Genomic DNA, 15,220 nt, shown 5'->3' on the forward strand with positions numbered 1-15,220 from the left:
ATTAAGAAGCGGCTTCAGTTTGACCAAAAACACTTACACAATTGATTTGGCCTGATTGTTTAGTACTTTAACTGTAAATGTTTAGCATAAATCATAAAGAGTTTAGGGGACGGCATCTTAAGGACAGGTGCACGGGGCATCTGAATTTCTAAGAAAAAGAGCTAAAAATTAAATAATAGTGCCCTCCAGTGGTGAAAGTGTCGAACATCAATTCATCTCTTAATAATGATCCGCGCTCATTGTTTTTCAGTACCTAGGCTACGTGTCAAGTCTTTAGTGAAATGGCGTCATGACACGCTATATTTAACGAATACTTTCGGTATGTGCTGTTCATAGCCTCTTTCTCTAAGAACGTGCAATGTTGTAGCAATATTTCGTATGGCTAACCATGATGTAGCACAGTATCCGGCGGCGGCAGTTCATCTACAGTATACATCTCATCGGTCGAAGCAGTTTATTTTAAGACCTCGATTACAGCGGAAACCGTGCCGGGAGCGCTTTCCTGCGCACTTTCATTTTCGCTATGTTCGCCTGAACAGTCGTGGGTGCCCTTAATTCAGAATAACAGGAAATCTATTTAAACGCTTTTCTTGCTGCATGTAAATCTCTACAAACTGCTTTATTTCGCTTTGTCTATGTTAAGTCGACGTCAATTTACACGATTTAATAATATGCTACGCAGCCACTTCGCTCATTATGGTGACTTCATGAAACGGACCCAGCGCTAATCTGCGTAGACATTTTCACAAAACTAAAAAAGAAATAAATAAATAAAATAGCGCTACCTGAACTAAAATGGATCCTGACTCTATTGCTGGTAAGTGTTTTTCTTAGTTTAGCAAATTCTGTTAAAATCAATCGAAGGTACCAGCCGCTTTTTTTCAAGATACAGGCAACTTCCTTGTACAAAGAGAAACAGCTATAACCGTACTTGGATTTTTTTGCTCTTGCTTCAATTCATTTCAGGTAAATAAGAAATACAGGGTGTTGTGTCAGTACTATACACTATACTGATGGGAATTCTGGCTCTTTTTAGTGAGCCGGATCATTTGCTCAGCAATAAGAGTCGGCTCTTTCAGCTCCCAAATGGCTCTTCATTTAGTACCGCGTCTGGCTTTTGTAATTCAGCCAAATTTAGCGATGTTTTGACATATGATTGGTATGTGTGCACGTATATCACTTAAATTATTCAATGTAATTATACTAAACCTTGTAATTTCCAGAATACCATTGTTTTACATTATGTTTGGTATAAAAACATTAATGTAAAAACATCGAACACTATTACACATGTGTATTGAACGTTTTATTTATATTGAACGTTGTAAATTAGCGTTTCGCTACAAACACAGTGCATCTGGTCATCGTGCGTAAATGTGTTACAATTCTAACAATCAGTCAGTCCATGGAGTGCCTGTGGCGGAGCAGTGTGGCGAAAAGATCATACTATTATTGTGTCCTGTATTAATTTTAAAATAATAAAGAAAGAAATCGGCTTTCAGACGGGAGCCGGCTCATAGAGCCGAGTCGTTCGCGACCGACACATCACTAGTCAGTACATGAAACAGAAAGTAGAAAGTAGCTGTTGGGCGCTGCCTGTATGTCAGTGGCGAAGGACATTAGACAATTCTCGAGTGATGCATATTTGTAATCTTGCCTTAAAACAAGGTAATACAGACATTATCAAATTACCCAGGGCTTTGACTGAATATTAACAAGAGTGATTTGTGAATTGCAGGACGTAGAAAGGAGAAAACTGAACGAAAAACGTTGCCTATGAAGAAGCAGAAGAGCAAGAATGTTTTACCCCCAATCAGTAAGTGATCATTTGACCGTCCACCATAGTTTGCTTATTTTCCGCTTAAACTGAATATGATTCAAGGTGTTCAGTAAAATGCTGTTTATGGCAGAAGATCGTATATGGATCACCCGGATACTTAGGAAACGAGGTCAGCGAAAGCGGAAAATAACGTTTGGAGCGGCAGTGGCGAGGAGCAGGAGTTTTAACCGAAAGATTGCTGCTTTGCTCCCCTGCTGGGGCAGTGCTGTTCTACCCGTGGGCAAGGTCCTTAACCCAGAATTGCTGCAGTAAATGTCCAGCTGTATAAATGGGTGACATGTAAAAAAAAAATGTAACCTATGGTAAATCACTCTGGATAACAGCGTCTGCTAAATGTAATGTTTGGCATGGTATGTCAGGTTAAAGGTTAAAGATTGAAAAAAATATTGTGAATAACAACCTGTTGTGTCTACAAGCAACTGTTTAGTACAGGTCCTGCACTGATCCCCAAAACATTAATTAAATCTATCCATATGTTCTGTTTAGTTACATGTCAGATTCCATGCAAGGCAAGATACTAAAAGCTGACACTTAGGAAGTGCAGAGGTTTTTATTTTATTACATTTTGTGACAAAAAAAATGAAACTGCCTTTACTGGAGACTGGCTAAGTACAAACAGGCTTGGGCAAGAGGGCTCAGGCGCAGACACACAGGTATGGCAACTCAAGACTGAGCGGAGACAGGATCAAAAGGCAGAACATGAACGAAGTGTAGCATAGTGGTTAAGGAGCAGGACTCGTAACCGAAAGGTTGCCGGTTCAAGTCCCTGCTGGGACACTGCTGCTGTACCCTTGGGCAAGGTACTTAACCCACAGTTGCCTCAGTAAATATCCAGCTGTATAAATGGATAACATTGTAAAGAGCTGTAGCCTATGTAAGTCGCTTTGGATAAAAGCGTCTGCCAAATGAATGAATAAATAAACACAGGTGAAACACATGACCTAAATGAGACTCAGAGAACACAAGGAAGTAATGTGGCCATCTGGTGGTCAAACCGAGAAGCAGCTGCTGTATTGCTGACAGTAATAATAATAATAATGATAATGCATTTTGTAAAGCATAATTTTATGGCTTGAGGTATCAGGATAAAAATCATTGTCAGTGTCAACTAATGCATTTTATGTAGAGGTAACTTTTTTTCCTCTGCAGTGGCAGATGGAGTGACACCCGGTCTGTCTGAGCTGAGGATTGTGCTGCTGGGGAGGACTGGAGTGGGGAAGAGTGCAGCAGGAAATACCATCCTGGGCAGAGAGGCCTTTGAAGAGGAGTGTGTCAGAGTGTCCATGAGGTCATTATGTGAAACGCAGAAGGGCGTGGTGGCCGGAAGGAGGATAACTCTGATTGACACCCTGGGGCTTTGTGACGAAGAAGTCCCTGACCAGCGACTCAGAGCTGAGGCAAAAGAGTACATCGCCCTGGCCGCCCCGGGACCGCACGTGTTCCTGCTGGTCGTCCGGCTGGGGAGATTCACAGAGGAGGACAGGAGCGCTGTGAGGTGGATCCAGGAGAACTTTGGTGCAGAAGCATTGAGCTACATGGTGGTGCTGTTCACAGGGGGAGACCAGCTGGACAAACCAGTGGAGGAGATTCTGAGTCCCAGCAGTGACCTACAGGAGCTCATCAGCAGCTGTGGAGGGGGATACCATGTCTTCAACAATATGGACAATTCCAACCCCACTCAGGTACCACGGCTGCTGGAGAAGATAGAGGCCACTGTGGAGAGGAACGGCTGGTGGTGTTATACTAGTGAGATGTACGAGGAGGCTCAGAGAAAGAGGAGAGAAGAAGAGGAGGGAAAGCCAGCAGAGACCGAAAGAAAGAGAGGAGAGGAGGAGTAACCGGACCATGATGTGAGATGAGAAAGTCCTCTACTGTTTAAGAGTAGAAACAGCAGCTGACATGGGAGCGGGAGACTGTTTTAAGCTTTCATGACCCTTGAAGAGTGGCTGGGTAGGTCAGGCAAAAGTAAAATGTAATGCCATTCCTTAAAAGTAGCTTCCAAAATTCGGCCGTGAACTAGTTGTCTGTCTGTCTGCCTGTCTGTCTCAGTGTGGTTCTGGCTAGCTCACTATGTGTCACTGTCACAGCCCCTTACCAATGTTTCTGCGTTTGCAGCCCCTTCAGCGATCATGTTGCTCTAAAAATACCTCCACTTTTTGTCTTTGTGATAGTAAGGATTCAGGTTAGTTGGCCATACGGACATGAGTGGTTTTCATTGGACAGTCCGTATTTTTACAGATGCAGCTTTCCTGCCAGCAAACTACAGGCCTGCCATTAGGTTATTATCTAGTTTATTGTTTTGGCTTCATAGTTTTGTGTCACAAATTTATATACTTTACTGTTACCCCACAGAGAAAAGGTGTGGTCTGGTCTGCTCTGAACTGTTACATATTGTTACTTCATTTCTTACCTCAGGTTGGCATTTTGCACAGATAGCTTGATTTCCCTTCACAGCCTGGTCCACTACCTAAACTTAGGTTGCCAGGTAACCTTGCCAGATGGGCACTACAGTTGTAACCACCAAAAATAACCCAACGGTTCATCAATCACACCTGCCAAACCTCACTTCATGGTGTGACTACAATGTGAATACACATGTGCTGCCTGAGTATAGTGCCAGTTAGAAGGCATCTGACTATTTCAATAAAGGTCACAGATACAATGCAGAACGAACTGCAAATTGCAACAGTTAAAAGGGTAGAAAACTTGTATTTTTTAAAACAAGGCAAGCATGTGCTGTTCCAAATGTGTAATCTTTATCTTCACACCACAGTAGGGTGGTAGAGGCTCAGCTCACTGCGATTATCAGTGCTGTTTACAACATAACTCACAAAACCGAGCCTGCAGCGGCATTGCTTTCTTTGTCCTCTAAACCTTTTTTACACAGACGTAACCTACATAAAGCAGGTGAACGCTGTTTTTGCAAGGCTGCACAGCCATTCTGATCTGAAACTGAAAACCGGCACTGATGTCAGTAAGCAGTTTCAAGTTATTTTCATTAAGTTATCGCAGGAAAAGCTGGTTTGAAGAGCTACTGTATGTGTGGTATAATTTGTATTTTGAGGGCAAACACCCATATCCTGGGTGCCTCATACTGTGCATATGGATCTACATTAATACACCAATGAGCTTCAGACTGTACATGATTGAATATTAAATATGCCATTTCAGAGACATAAGGTAGATCACCTTACTTTTGATTTACACAAGTCCTAATGACAGTGGTCGGGATTTAAGATACAGTACATTAATATGTGAGACAGTCTCAGGAAGCCAGGCTTAAATTTAACGTAAACTTGATGTAAAGATGAATTATGTTGATTTCTAATTTTTAAATGTAAGCTTGCCTACCTTTTTTCCTGGTATGTACAGCCATCAATAAACATACAAGCATATATTTCAAATAAAGTTCTTACAGTTATTCCAGTACAAGATTTTTTTGGATTTGAGGTGTTCATTCTGTCATTTTCTGGCCATAAAGAGGAAAACACAGAGAAGAGGTCATTCAGGAGGAGAACAGCAAAGGTGTACCAATATATTGCAAGCACTAATTTTACCATTTGCGTTTAATTTTTCAGAGGGCCTAAGATCATTTAGTTATGCCTTCTGTTCAGAACAATACTTATTTGAGTTGCTGTGCATTGAAATAAAATGCCTTTGTTATTTTTTTTTGTATTGAATTTGTTATTTTTACCACTCTAAACTGAAATAATAGGATCCTGAGGTTTCGCAATGAAGCATCAAAGACTTACAGACACCTGATTAAAGTGGGTGTAGATACCAGGACCTTTCTGTTGCCAGATACCCTGCAGATGCAGTCTGTATGTAGACTATAAAATATAGTCCCTCAAAAAATATCAATTTCCAATTTTCACTTGAATAAAGGTGAATGCAGAATCTTACCTTAATTGACAGACACTGGCCAGAAGCAGTGTTTCACTTGCATGGATGAACAGGTGACAGTCTGAACACGGTATCTTACTAGAATGGACGAATAGGATAACAGTTCTCACAGCCATGGTAAACCTTACTCTAATTAAGCAGGAAATCAGGAGGAAATGGCTCCCTCTAGCGTCTGTAAGTTTAGTTGCAGTGGTACTCTCATGACAATTATACAAATGACCTATTTCGGGAAATTATATTTCAGACCCACGCAGAGGCAAATAAAGGAAAGTAACAGAGTGTGTGTCATTTAGTAAATCAATTGGGAGCTCTCTCTGCTCAATTTGTACAATCTGCCCTTGCCTGATAGTCCAGTATACAGTGAGCTGCAACAAGTTCCTAATATATGGATATAACAGAACATCTGAGTCATAACTTTATATGTAATTCCTGTTGTAAAGCAGTACATTTTTTTTTTGCTATTTAATTTACAAAATGAGTTTACAAAGAGATAATTTAAAATACACTAACGCCTGAAACAGTGTTAAAATGAAACACTTTTCTTTTGTATTTGCTGCCTTGTCTCTGGAAAACTATGTAGGTTACATCCAAATTTAGCAAAATCAATGCACAGTAATGCAGTGCATGCCAGTATGCCATGGGGAAAAAACCATTTTTGGTTTATTTGGAAATGCTTTTTATGACTTTTAAAAAGGAGATTTGTGTGATATGGTTGCGTTTGTGCAACAGGTATTGCAGTAGAGTGTTTAAACATGAAGTTTATTGTAAGAAAAAAATCTTTTCAGTCAAGCAAAGTGAATAGTACTGTTCTGTCCCCATTTGTGAGTGTTCCCCTTTGCTGATTGGCCAGCCAGTGCCACCGCAATGCCCTGACAGGAGTGATTGCAAGTGATTCCGCAGTTCTGATTGGGTGAGAAAGGTCATTCCACCACCGCGGAACGAGGGCAGAAAAAAGTCGTGGCCAAGTGGATCCATTTATACAGCTGGATATTTACTGAGGCTATTCTGGGTTAAGTACCTTGCACAGTGGTACAACAGCAGTGCCACTCCAGGGAATCAAACCAGCAACCACAATGCTGCCCCTAAACCAGAGGTGGTGGGGAGAAGGGAGGGACTGCAGGTCACTGCTTACTAAAAGCAGTTGGTATGGAGCAGGCCTTGTATTTTAACAGCTGCCAGTTTGATTTCCAGCTGGGGCACTACAGTTGCAAGGTATTTACGCCTAAGTGCTTAAGTAAACCTCAAGCTGTACAAATGAATGGTATGAAAGCTATACATTATACAAGTTGATCTGCGTGAGGGCATCTTCCCAGCAAATCAGTTCATAAAATATTTACCTTCACCTTTCCTGAAATCTCTCTTGTGGGTTGTGAGAGTGGCTCATGGCTCTCTCTTCAAGCAAGTTTGCACACGTATGTAGTGGTGTTGCAATCATGGCTTTTTTTTTTTTTTTTTTGCATGGTGGCCCATGTATCTTACTTTAACAAACTGAGACTGGGGCTGCAAATTTAGAATTGAACTCTGCGTTCAAGTCCCGAGTGATCACTTTGGTTCACTCGGCTAGAAACCCACTCAGACTCAGAATGAAGTGAATATCATTTTGACCTGGAAAAATGAACTCGTAATATTTGTGATTATCATGGTTTTGCTTATTTTTCCCGAAAAGGAAGAACAGTTGGAACCACAAACATTGATACTAGTAGCAGTGTAGTGTAATGTTATGGGACCACTGCCATTATATCCCTCAGCAAGGCATTTGCTTTTAATCATCACAGTAGCAGACAGAGGTTTTTAAATGAATGTCATAAAACATGGATGTCCATAAATGAGGAGTCCTTTTGTAAAGCAATGCTAACGATGTGCGTGGGGTTAATGAGAAGTAGTTAGACGTGCCCCGGCGTTCTGCTAAGCAGTATTCTACGTAAGCCTGTTTACACAAAATCAGACCACCAGATTATTAGGCAATAGAAAACCCAGAAACCCAACAGATTGAGTCTACATGTTTGTCTTGGCAGAAAACATGGGATCTGGGAACAGAACGTTTTTCTGGCACAGGACAACAGGAATCTCATGCAGTTAAGATATACTAAGAACACTGATTGGCTGATCTGTTTTTGTGTGCTGACAGTTTGTACATGCCAGTAACTTGGCCTTTCCTCAACATTGTTCTAGATGTTGTTCACAAGACACAGAATCCTATACTTTTCAAAGGCATTCACAAACCAGTTGGGAGTGAGCCAGCCATCTTGCTTACTGACCTCTTCTCCTGTAAATACTCCACCCCCTCTGTTTAAGGAGTGGCCTGCCGATCACTACAGAAGACACAGCTGCACTCACCAGCACCAAGCAGGTGTGGCTCATAATCGCTGTAGCCTGGCCCATCTGTCTCCCAATGCACTCTGAGTTCAAAATCCCATATCGGGGTGACATCATCGGTCAGAGAGAAAAACCAAAACCCTGATGTTAAATGGCCAAAACAAAAGTCATACTCTAAACATTGTTCCCTCTGGAAAAAGACAAAAACAAAACCTTCCACCTGGCTTCTTCCACTTAACTAGTCACTAAAGAAACTTAAATGTGACTGTTTTTGCTCGGGAGCCAGTCCCTCCTGCTATTGTAACTCAGAATGAATGATTTGATAAACTTAAGTTAAAAAAAAAAAGAATAAAAAACAATCCATCTCTCGATCTCACAATTTTGATTCAAAAGCCAAACCTGGCAACCCTGATTCTCACACAGCTCTACTCTTTTTTCAGTCCATGAAACAACCCGTCTTGTGTTTAGCAATAAAGATAGTTTTATCCAACAAAAGGCCTCTGAGTATTGCTCAACTTTACAGCTGGCTTGCTCAGCGAGCTGAGAAATTATTACCAGATGTGTTCTACTGAGTTGACTGATATTTGTAATCTGACGTTATATGCTTATATTTATGGAAATCTCAGAGATACAGGTGGCATCCCGTCTTTTGTCATTAATAGATTAGAAGCCACCTGATGAGAATGTCACAAAGAATTGTCTGATCTCAGGCTTCTTTCACTTAACAAGTGCCTAAGGAAACACAAATGTGATTGTTTCTGCTCAAGAACCAGTCACCTTTGCTATTGTAACTAAAAACATTCAAAATTTATGAAGAATTTATTTGGTAAGAAAAAAAAACTAAAAAAAACCAAGAAGACAGAAAATTACAAAATTATTCTTTTCAATCCCACAAGTCAGGGTGAAATCAGTGACAAGTCAGACAATTCGGGTGTAAGAACCAAACCTGGCAACCCTCCATTGATTCAACCTGTGAAACAACCGGCCACACTATTTTTAGTAATGATGACAGTGTTATCCTACAAAAGGCTAGCCTAGCCTCAGAGTGTCGCTTGACTTTATAATGGATTTTGCTCAATGATCTGATAGATCAGCAGCAGATGTGCTCTGCTCTATTTACAGATATCATCTGATTTCAGATTCTTTTATCCATGGAAATGTCAGAGAGATGATTTGACAGTTGACATTCTGCCTGTTGTCATTAATAAACTAGAAGCAGCCTGATGTGATCAGGGATCGTGTGATTTCAGAAAAAAATATTGTGCGGAGCTTTTTACTACAAAATTGGAATAGGTCCATTTTGGCCATGATTCCTGGAAGGCAACACTGCCTGTCTTTTAGATCTGCAATAAATTGTTCAGTTGTTGGCCGGCTCCATGGGGTTGAATGGGGAAAAGGAATCCCAGACACAGTTGGTTGAGAAAAAGAAGAGAATAATTTGTATCCCTATTTTTGCGAAGACAAAAGAGGTTCCTCACAGTCCGGTGCACAAGGCTCTCGTCCGCTTCTTGTGATGAACCAGGGCCTTGTTCTCGAAACAAGAGGAATGCTTTACACACAGACAGCGTATTGGCTCAGGCTGGAGGTTCCAGTTCAGTGTAAAACCAGCATCATTAAAGAGGCTCCCTCAGATTCAGCCTAAACAAGGGACACACACCCTGAGTAAAGTGATAAATTATTTTAGTCTCTCATGCTCGTAGCATGCAACATCACATCTGTGTAAGAGACAAGAACAGATCTATGACATGATCATAATATGCTTCATGAGTAGGATGCTGGGACCTCTGTCCATATATTTCACATTGCACTGAAGAGTTGCACTGATATGATGTCAGGGGTTTCACGTATTATGTATTAATGATGCCCTTATGGCCGTACTATGGGATGTTACAGTAAAAGACAACAAAGAAACTTAAAATGGACCTGTTTTTAACAGTGCCATCAACCATTTACATAAATAAAAGAATAATACTTTTTATTAGTAAAACAATACAGAACATATCAGAAACATAACATGAAAATGTCGCAAGTGTGTTATGGGCCTCAGCATTGTGGTTGTCTCAAAGCTCCTGCTACAGAAAAATTTCCCATGCGAATTGGTCAGATTGCCCAATACTACTCCATTGTAATCTTCGAGTGTCACGCTCCTAAAGATTTCCAGCTGTGTGGACTCTGTATTTCTGTGTGTGTGTCTGTGTGTGTGTGTGTGTGTGTGTGTGCTCTGGCTTCTTGTTACCATTGCCAGAAGTCCAGAGCTGCACATCTTGTTTTCCAGGAAGGACTACCCCCTGAACCCGCATTCCGTAACTGGCTAGCATAGCACTGGGATTTCTGTATATCCTGTCTTAGCACATAACGTGTCAGAGTGACCTGCTCGTCCATGTGAACACGTTCACCGCGTGTGGTGTCTCCGTGGTGATCTCTTCCTTTCTGTGGGGTGAAACTCGCCACGCTTGGGAGCGCCTGTCATGTGCTTATCTTTATATCTAATCTGATCTTATCAGTGGATTTGCTGCAGCTTCCTAAATGCAATCAGAATGTGTGTGGGGTAAGCATGCAAACTGGAAATCTGGCAATTAATTGCTAGGACCTTCTTCAAGAGACATAGGATGTCCACCAGGGAAAACTGTCCAAAATAATGCACTGTACAGAGAACATGCCATAGACGCATATGATCTTAACAAGACTTTGTTTTTTGCTTGAATTCTCATTGAGATGCCGTGTTATATTCTGTCAAATATCTGAATATTTCTGGCCAAGAGAACCATGGTGTAAAATACCTCATTTGTACCACAATGAACTGATTGACCCATCTATGGCAGTGACTCTCAAAATAGGGGATTGATTAAAATGAAACACATAATGTCTCAGTTAAGCATATGCAACTGTGATCCATTCTAACTTAACTTTTAAAGGAACAAATCAGACACCTTATGAATTATGCATACTGTAATGTGTAGAATTTTTCACCTGACAAATCCTGGTCTACTCTTTAGTAACTCCTGTGCAAATATTTATTAATAGGTTTAAACATCAGCAATGTGCTTTATACACAGGTATATGCTAGTAGTAAATGCTTAATTACTCATTTATAATCATATTTTATAATAAAATGTTTCAGTCAAAAAATAATAAAATCAGGTGTTGTTTACTTAACAGAATTGCCCCTGAAACTGAATAGAAAATGTGTGCAAAAAGGCTACACGCCATTTCAAACCCATTAATGGATTTGCAAAGAAAATGGCCATTTGGGACACAAGTTCCAAAATTCACACATGCACACCAGTGTTACTCTGTTTCAGACCTTGATGAGTGGTATATGCTTAAATGCTTATATTTGGCAGATGGGGGGGGGGGGGGGGGGGATCTCTGTTTCCCTCTCTGGGTGAGGCACAGCTGTGAGTGCAGAGGGGCCACTTCTGAGAAGAGTCAACTTTGGGACAAATAGGAATATTGTACAAACAGGAACTCTGGAGAGTTTAGTGTGGGCCGGCCCCTCTCATCCAAATCTGCAGGGTTTGCCTCTTTAAGCAGCCAGTAACAAAGGAGCTCCTCCAGAGTGGTCTGAACAGAACAAGAGAAGCACTCGCGCACTCACACACAAACACACACTGAGACGGATCTGCAGCCATGCCTCCCCAAAAGCTGTCACTACTGGACGTCTGGAGAAGGAACCGTACTACGCGATGGAAGAAACCCAAAGAGCTTAAAATATGTACACGCCAGCTGTGAGTAAAAAAACAGATTTAAAGATGAGGTTTAATTCTCCTTTCTTGTTGTTGTTTTAAGCAACGTGGTGTAGTAGTAAGGGGCAGGGCTTGTAACTCCAACGTTACTGCTTTGATTCGTCAGTTGGGTACTTCCTTTGTACACCTGGACAGGGTGCTTATACTTAAATACCTCAGTAAATATCCAGGTGTATAAAACTGTAGAAGTTGTCAGCCAAGATGCTCTGGGTGTGAGCATCCTCTGAATTAAACAGGAAATCTTTTATTGTGCAAGTGGTGTCGCAATATTCAAAGAGTAATGGACATAGAAAGCATGTGAATTAACATAGCTGCATATATATAGAGAGAGCAGGAGATAGTTAAGGGACTCATGAAGAAATGTGTAGATCAGGAAACTCAGTGTGCATCTGCTATGCCTATGCTAATGTAAATAATAATAATTTTAAATGAAAATGAAAGTTAATGTGCCTTTGTTGCATCGGATTCATTTTTCCCATGGCATCATGTTGCACTGGAGGTGTGGTCCAAGAGATCTCCTTTCACCAGATCATAATGCTTGTTTATAAGCTGTCCACAGAAAAGTGCATGGTGTACCTATTAGGGATGTACCCGAATCCGAATACGTTATTGGAGAAAGCACAAATAATGCGATGCAAACAGATATGTCTTCTACCCGAAGTTGCTCGTTATTATTCGGAAAAAAAGGCCTTGATTGACATGTCTGTGCGTCAGCCATTATGTTTCTTCAAATTGATTCATATCGTTGTGCGTGGCCACAAGATAAAAATGCCCATTCTGTTTACAGCACAGACTTTGAATTCACTAACTAGTCGTTTCATTTTCTACACATTTTTGAAAAGTGATCGCTAAAAAAAGCCTGCTGTGGCAGCTGGATTACCCCCGCAACCTATACATAGATATACATATACAAGATTAGAACCTGCAGTTTTTAGCTGTATGTGTTAATTCCCTCCATTAAAAACCCAGTCGAAAGTCGTTTCATGTACTACACATCATTGAAAAGTGATCGCTATATTCTGTAGTCGCCCCCAACGAGTCAGCGCAAAGCAGGCAGCGGGCTGAGAGCTGACCGTTCCTGGCTATCACTCAGGGAAACTCTCATATCGAGGAGGAGGAGGCGTCATGTGCGGGAGCTAGCGAGACAAAGGCCTGGTGAATCAGCTGGATTTCTTTCAAACCCCCACAACCTATACATCAAAATGAAGCTTAGAACATGTAGTTTTTAGCTGTGTGTGAGACTTCCCTCCATTTAAAAGCCAGTTGAAATATTGAAAAAAACGTTTTACCTTGTATTTCAGTATTCATCCATTTAAGATGTAACATACTGTATGTATCAGCCATAGGTTTCATGGAATTTTGACTTAGCGTCCACTAACACCCTACTAAGTATTTCATGGTTATTTAAACAGACAGCAACAAGTTCAAGTGACAGCAGTAAGTGATTTGTGAAGCAAGCAATGGACTCTGCAGCACCCCCAACAACAACAAAAAAAAAAATCAACCAGTGCTATCTGAGAGCACTTTACAATCAGCCCAACTGATACAACTAAAGTCATCTGCAAAATGTGCAAGGCCACAATAAGTAGAGGCAGGGATATGAAACACCTATCAACATCTGTAATGCACAACCATATGCATTTCAAACATCCCGTTGTGACCGTGTCTGCCCAGGCCCCCCCAGGAAGGGCTAATACACAGCCGCAACCAGCCTCCTCTTTGTCACCAATAATGGCTGCGTTAAATTCAGAAACACTGTACCCAGACAACCACCCAATTGCCAAGCAAATTACAGAAACTGTGGGTGAAATGATTTGCCAGGACCTCTTGCCGTACTCAATTCTGGAAAACACGGATTCCCGTAAGCTCCTAACTGTCACTGCACCACGCTACAGGGTACCCTCACACATTAATTTCTCACGTACAGTTGTGCCAAACCTGTACAGTGATGTTAAAGCAAAGGTGAGGAAATCCCTATTAAGCATGGAGGGCGATGTGGTACCCTGTACCTCAGACATTTGGACAAACAAGTTTTCCACTAATGCCTACATGTCACTCACAGGCAGTGGCGAACCGTACCTATCAGAACTGGGCCTTCTGTACCTCCCAAAAAAGCAAAAAAAAAAAACCACATCCCTGCCCATTTTTGCACTTTAGGCAAAATATAATTTGCAATTTGAACATGAGATTGGAAAAAATTGTAGCTAATTTTAGCTTTGAGGAAACAGCGATTTAACATTAAAAAATATAGGCAGTGAAAACTACAACTTAATAATGCTAAAGAAAACATAACGAACCATGTAACATAGACTAACACGCGCTATATAGCATAAAATAAGTTACGTGCGAAAGGGTTAAACTGACCTGCTGTGTTTTGGTGTTTTTGTGCAGCAGTAAAACAGGTAAGATTCTTGTAGCCTTTCCAATTCCACGCACACTTGCTGGTCCCAAACAACAAGCACTCCCAGCAGTGTATTGTTATCAATACATGGAATAGGTTGCCAGGTCATGTAGTTGAGGCAGAGACCCTTGCTGTGTTCAAGTCTAGACTTGATGCAGTTTTGGATTCTCTTTAATTAAGAAATGGCGAGCTTAGTTGGGCCAAATGGCCTGTTCTCGTCATCATATGTTCTTATGTTCTTATGTTCTTATGTTCCCAGTTGCTAGCCTGAAAATGACGAACATAGCCTGCTTTTGCAGGTTGGGCGGCCTTTTTAAACAATGTCCATGTTTTGATTGAACAGTCATCTTGAAAAGGGTACTGATAAAAAATCCGCGACAATATCATCTCCAGCTGTTGCCATTTTCGACATTGGCTATCAATTGCTAGTTAGCACTGAGCTAGGTCTCTTGTCTGAGTGAATGAGCAGGTCTTCTAGAATACCTTGGAGCCGTGGGAAAATCTGAAAGAATACGCCCATTGGCTACAAATCCAAATATGATTGGTTGATCAAATTGTCGATCCAAACGAAAATTAGGGGTAGCACTGGGCACGTTGCTGGGCCCAGAGGGCATCCTGAACATCAAAATTTGATTGGCTGATGATTCTGTCACTAATGCTTGTTATCAATTAGATGTGTGGTCTTTCAACAAAAGGCTAGCAGTATCTTTAGTGCTGGCCCCAGCGAGCTGAAAGGTGGGGGGGGGGGGCACAAATGCTTTGAAGGCACAAAAGTTGCATTGCCAATGAATATTACGTTAGAAAATACAACGTCAATACAACATCAGTTATAAACCACGCCCACTTCCGGTCTACTGAACGAATACAGATACAGAGACAGATTATTTTGTTGGTTGAACAGATACAGATACAGATAATGACATCTCTGTACACCGCTAGTACCCATGAATGCTCTGTTTAAGACCACTTTGAAAATGTTCATAATGAGTCAGAAAATCAAAAGCCAGGACCAGT

At 41.1% G+C, this 15,220-nt stretch overlaps 2 protein-coding genes across 3 annotated transcripts in view; both read left to right on the top strand.

Annotated features, from left to right (window-relative positions):
- Nucleotides 1-236: 236 nt before the first annotated feature.
- On the top strand, nucleotides 237-5,275 carry LOC118782667 (GTPase IMAP family member 4-like). 2 transcript variants are annotated; one of them, XR_005005175.1, is made up of 2 exons: nucleotides 237-817; nucleotides 1,739-1,782. XR_005005175.1 is itself a non-coding variant. In XM_036536110.1 (2 exons), exons 1-2 carry the CDS (start codon nucleotides 796-798, stop codon nucleotides 3,676-3,678), a joined length of 711 nt encoding a protein of 236 aa, XP_036392003.1. In that variant the 5' UTR covers nucleotides 237-795; the 3' UTR covers nucleotides 3,679-5,275. The 2 variants fall into 2 exon arrangements, 1 of the variants encoding a protein (XP_036392003.1); XM_036536110.1 differs by lacking the exon at nucleotides 1,739-1,782 and adding an exon at nucleotides 2,990-5,275.
- A 6,297-nt stretch (nucleotides 5,276-11,572) lies between these two features.
- Nucleotides 11,573-15,220, top strand: part of LOC118782659 (sodium channel protein type 4 subunit alpha-like) — a 30,504-nt gene continuing 26,856 nt past the window's right edge. The window contains exon 1 of the mRNA XM_036536081.1: nucleotides 11,573-11,787. Within this exon, the coding sequence (XP_036391974.1) occupies nucleotides 11,690-11,787 (98 nt within the window). The 5' untranslated portion in view covers nucleotides 11,573-11,689. The remainder of the gene's footprint in view (nucleotides 11,788-15,220) is intronic.

This window comes from Megalops cyprinoides, chromosome 1, assembly GCF_013368585.1.
Source record: "Megalops cyprinoides isolate fMegCyp1 chromosome 1, fMegCyp1.pri, whole genome shotgun sequence".
In the NCBI taxonomy this organism is placed as follows: domain Eukaryota; kingdom Metazoa; phylum Chordata; class Actinopteri; order Elopiformes; family Megalopidae; genus Megalops; species Megalops cyprinoides.

Coding starts and splice junctions, on each gene's coding strand:
- LOC118782667 (XM_036536110.1), top strand. CDS start 796: ATGGATCCTGACTCTATTGCTG. Junction 818..2,989: donor GGATCCTGACTCTATTGCTG/GTAAGTGTTTTT, acceptor TTTCCTCTGCAG/TGGCAGATGGAGTGACACCC.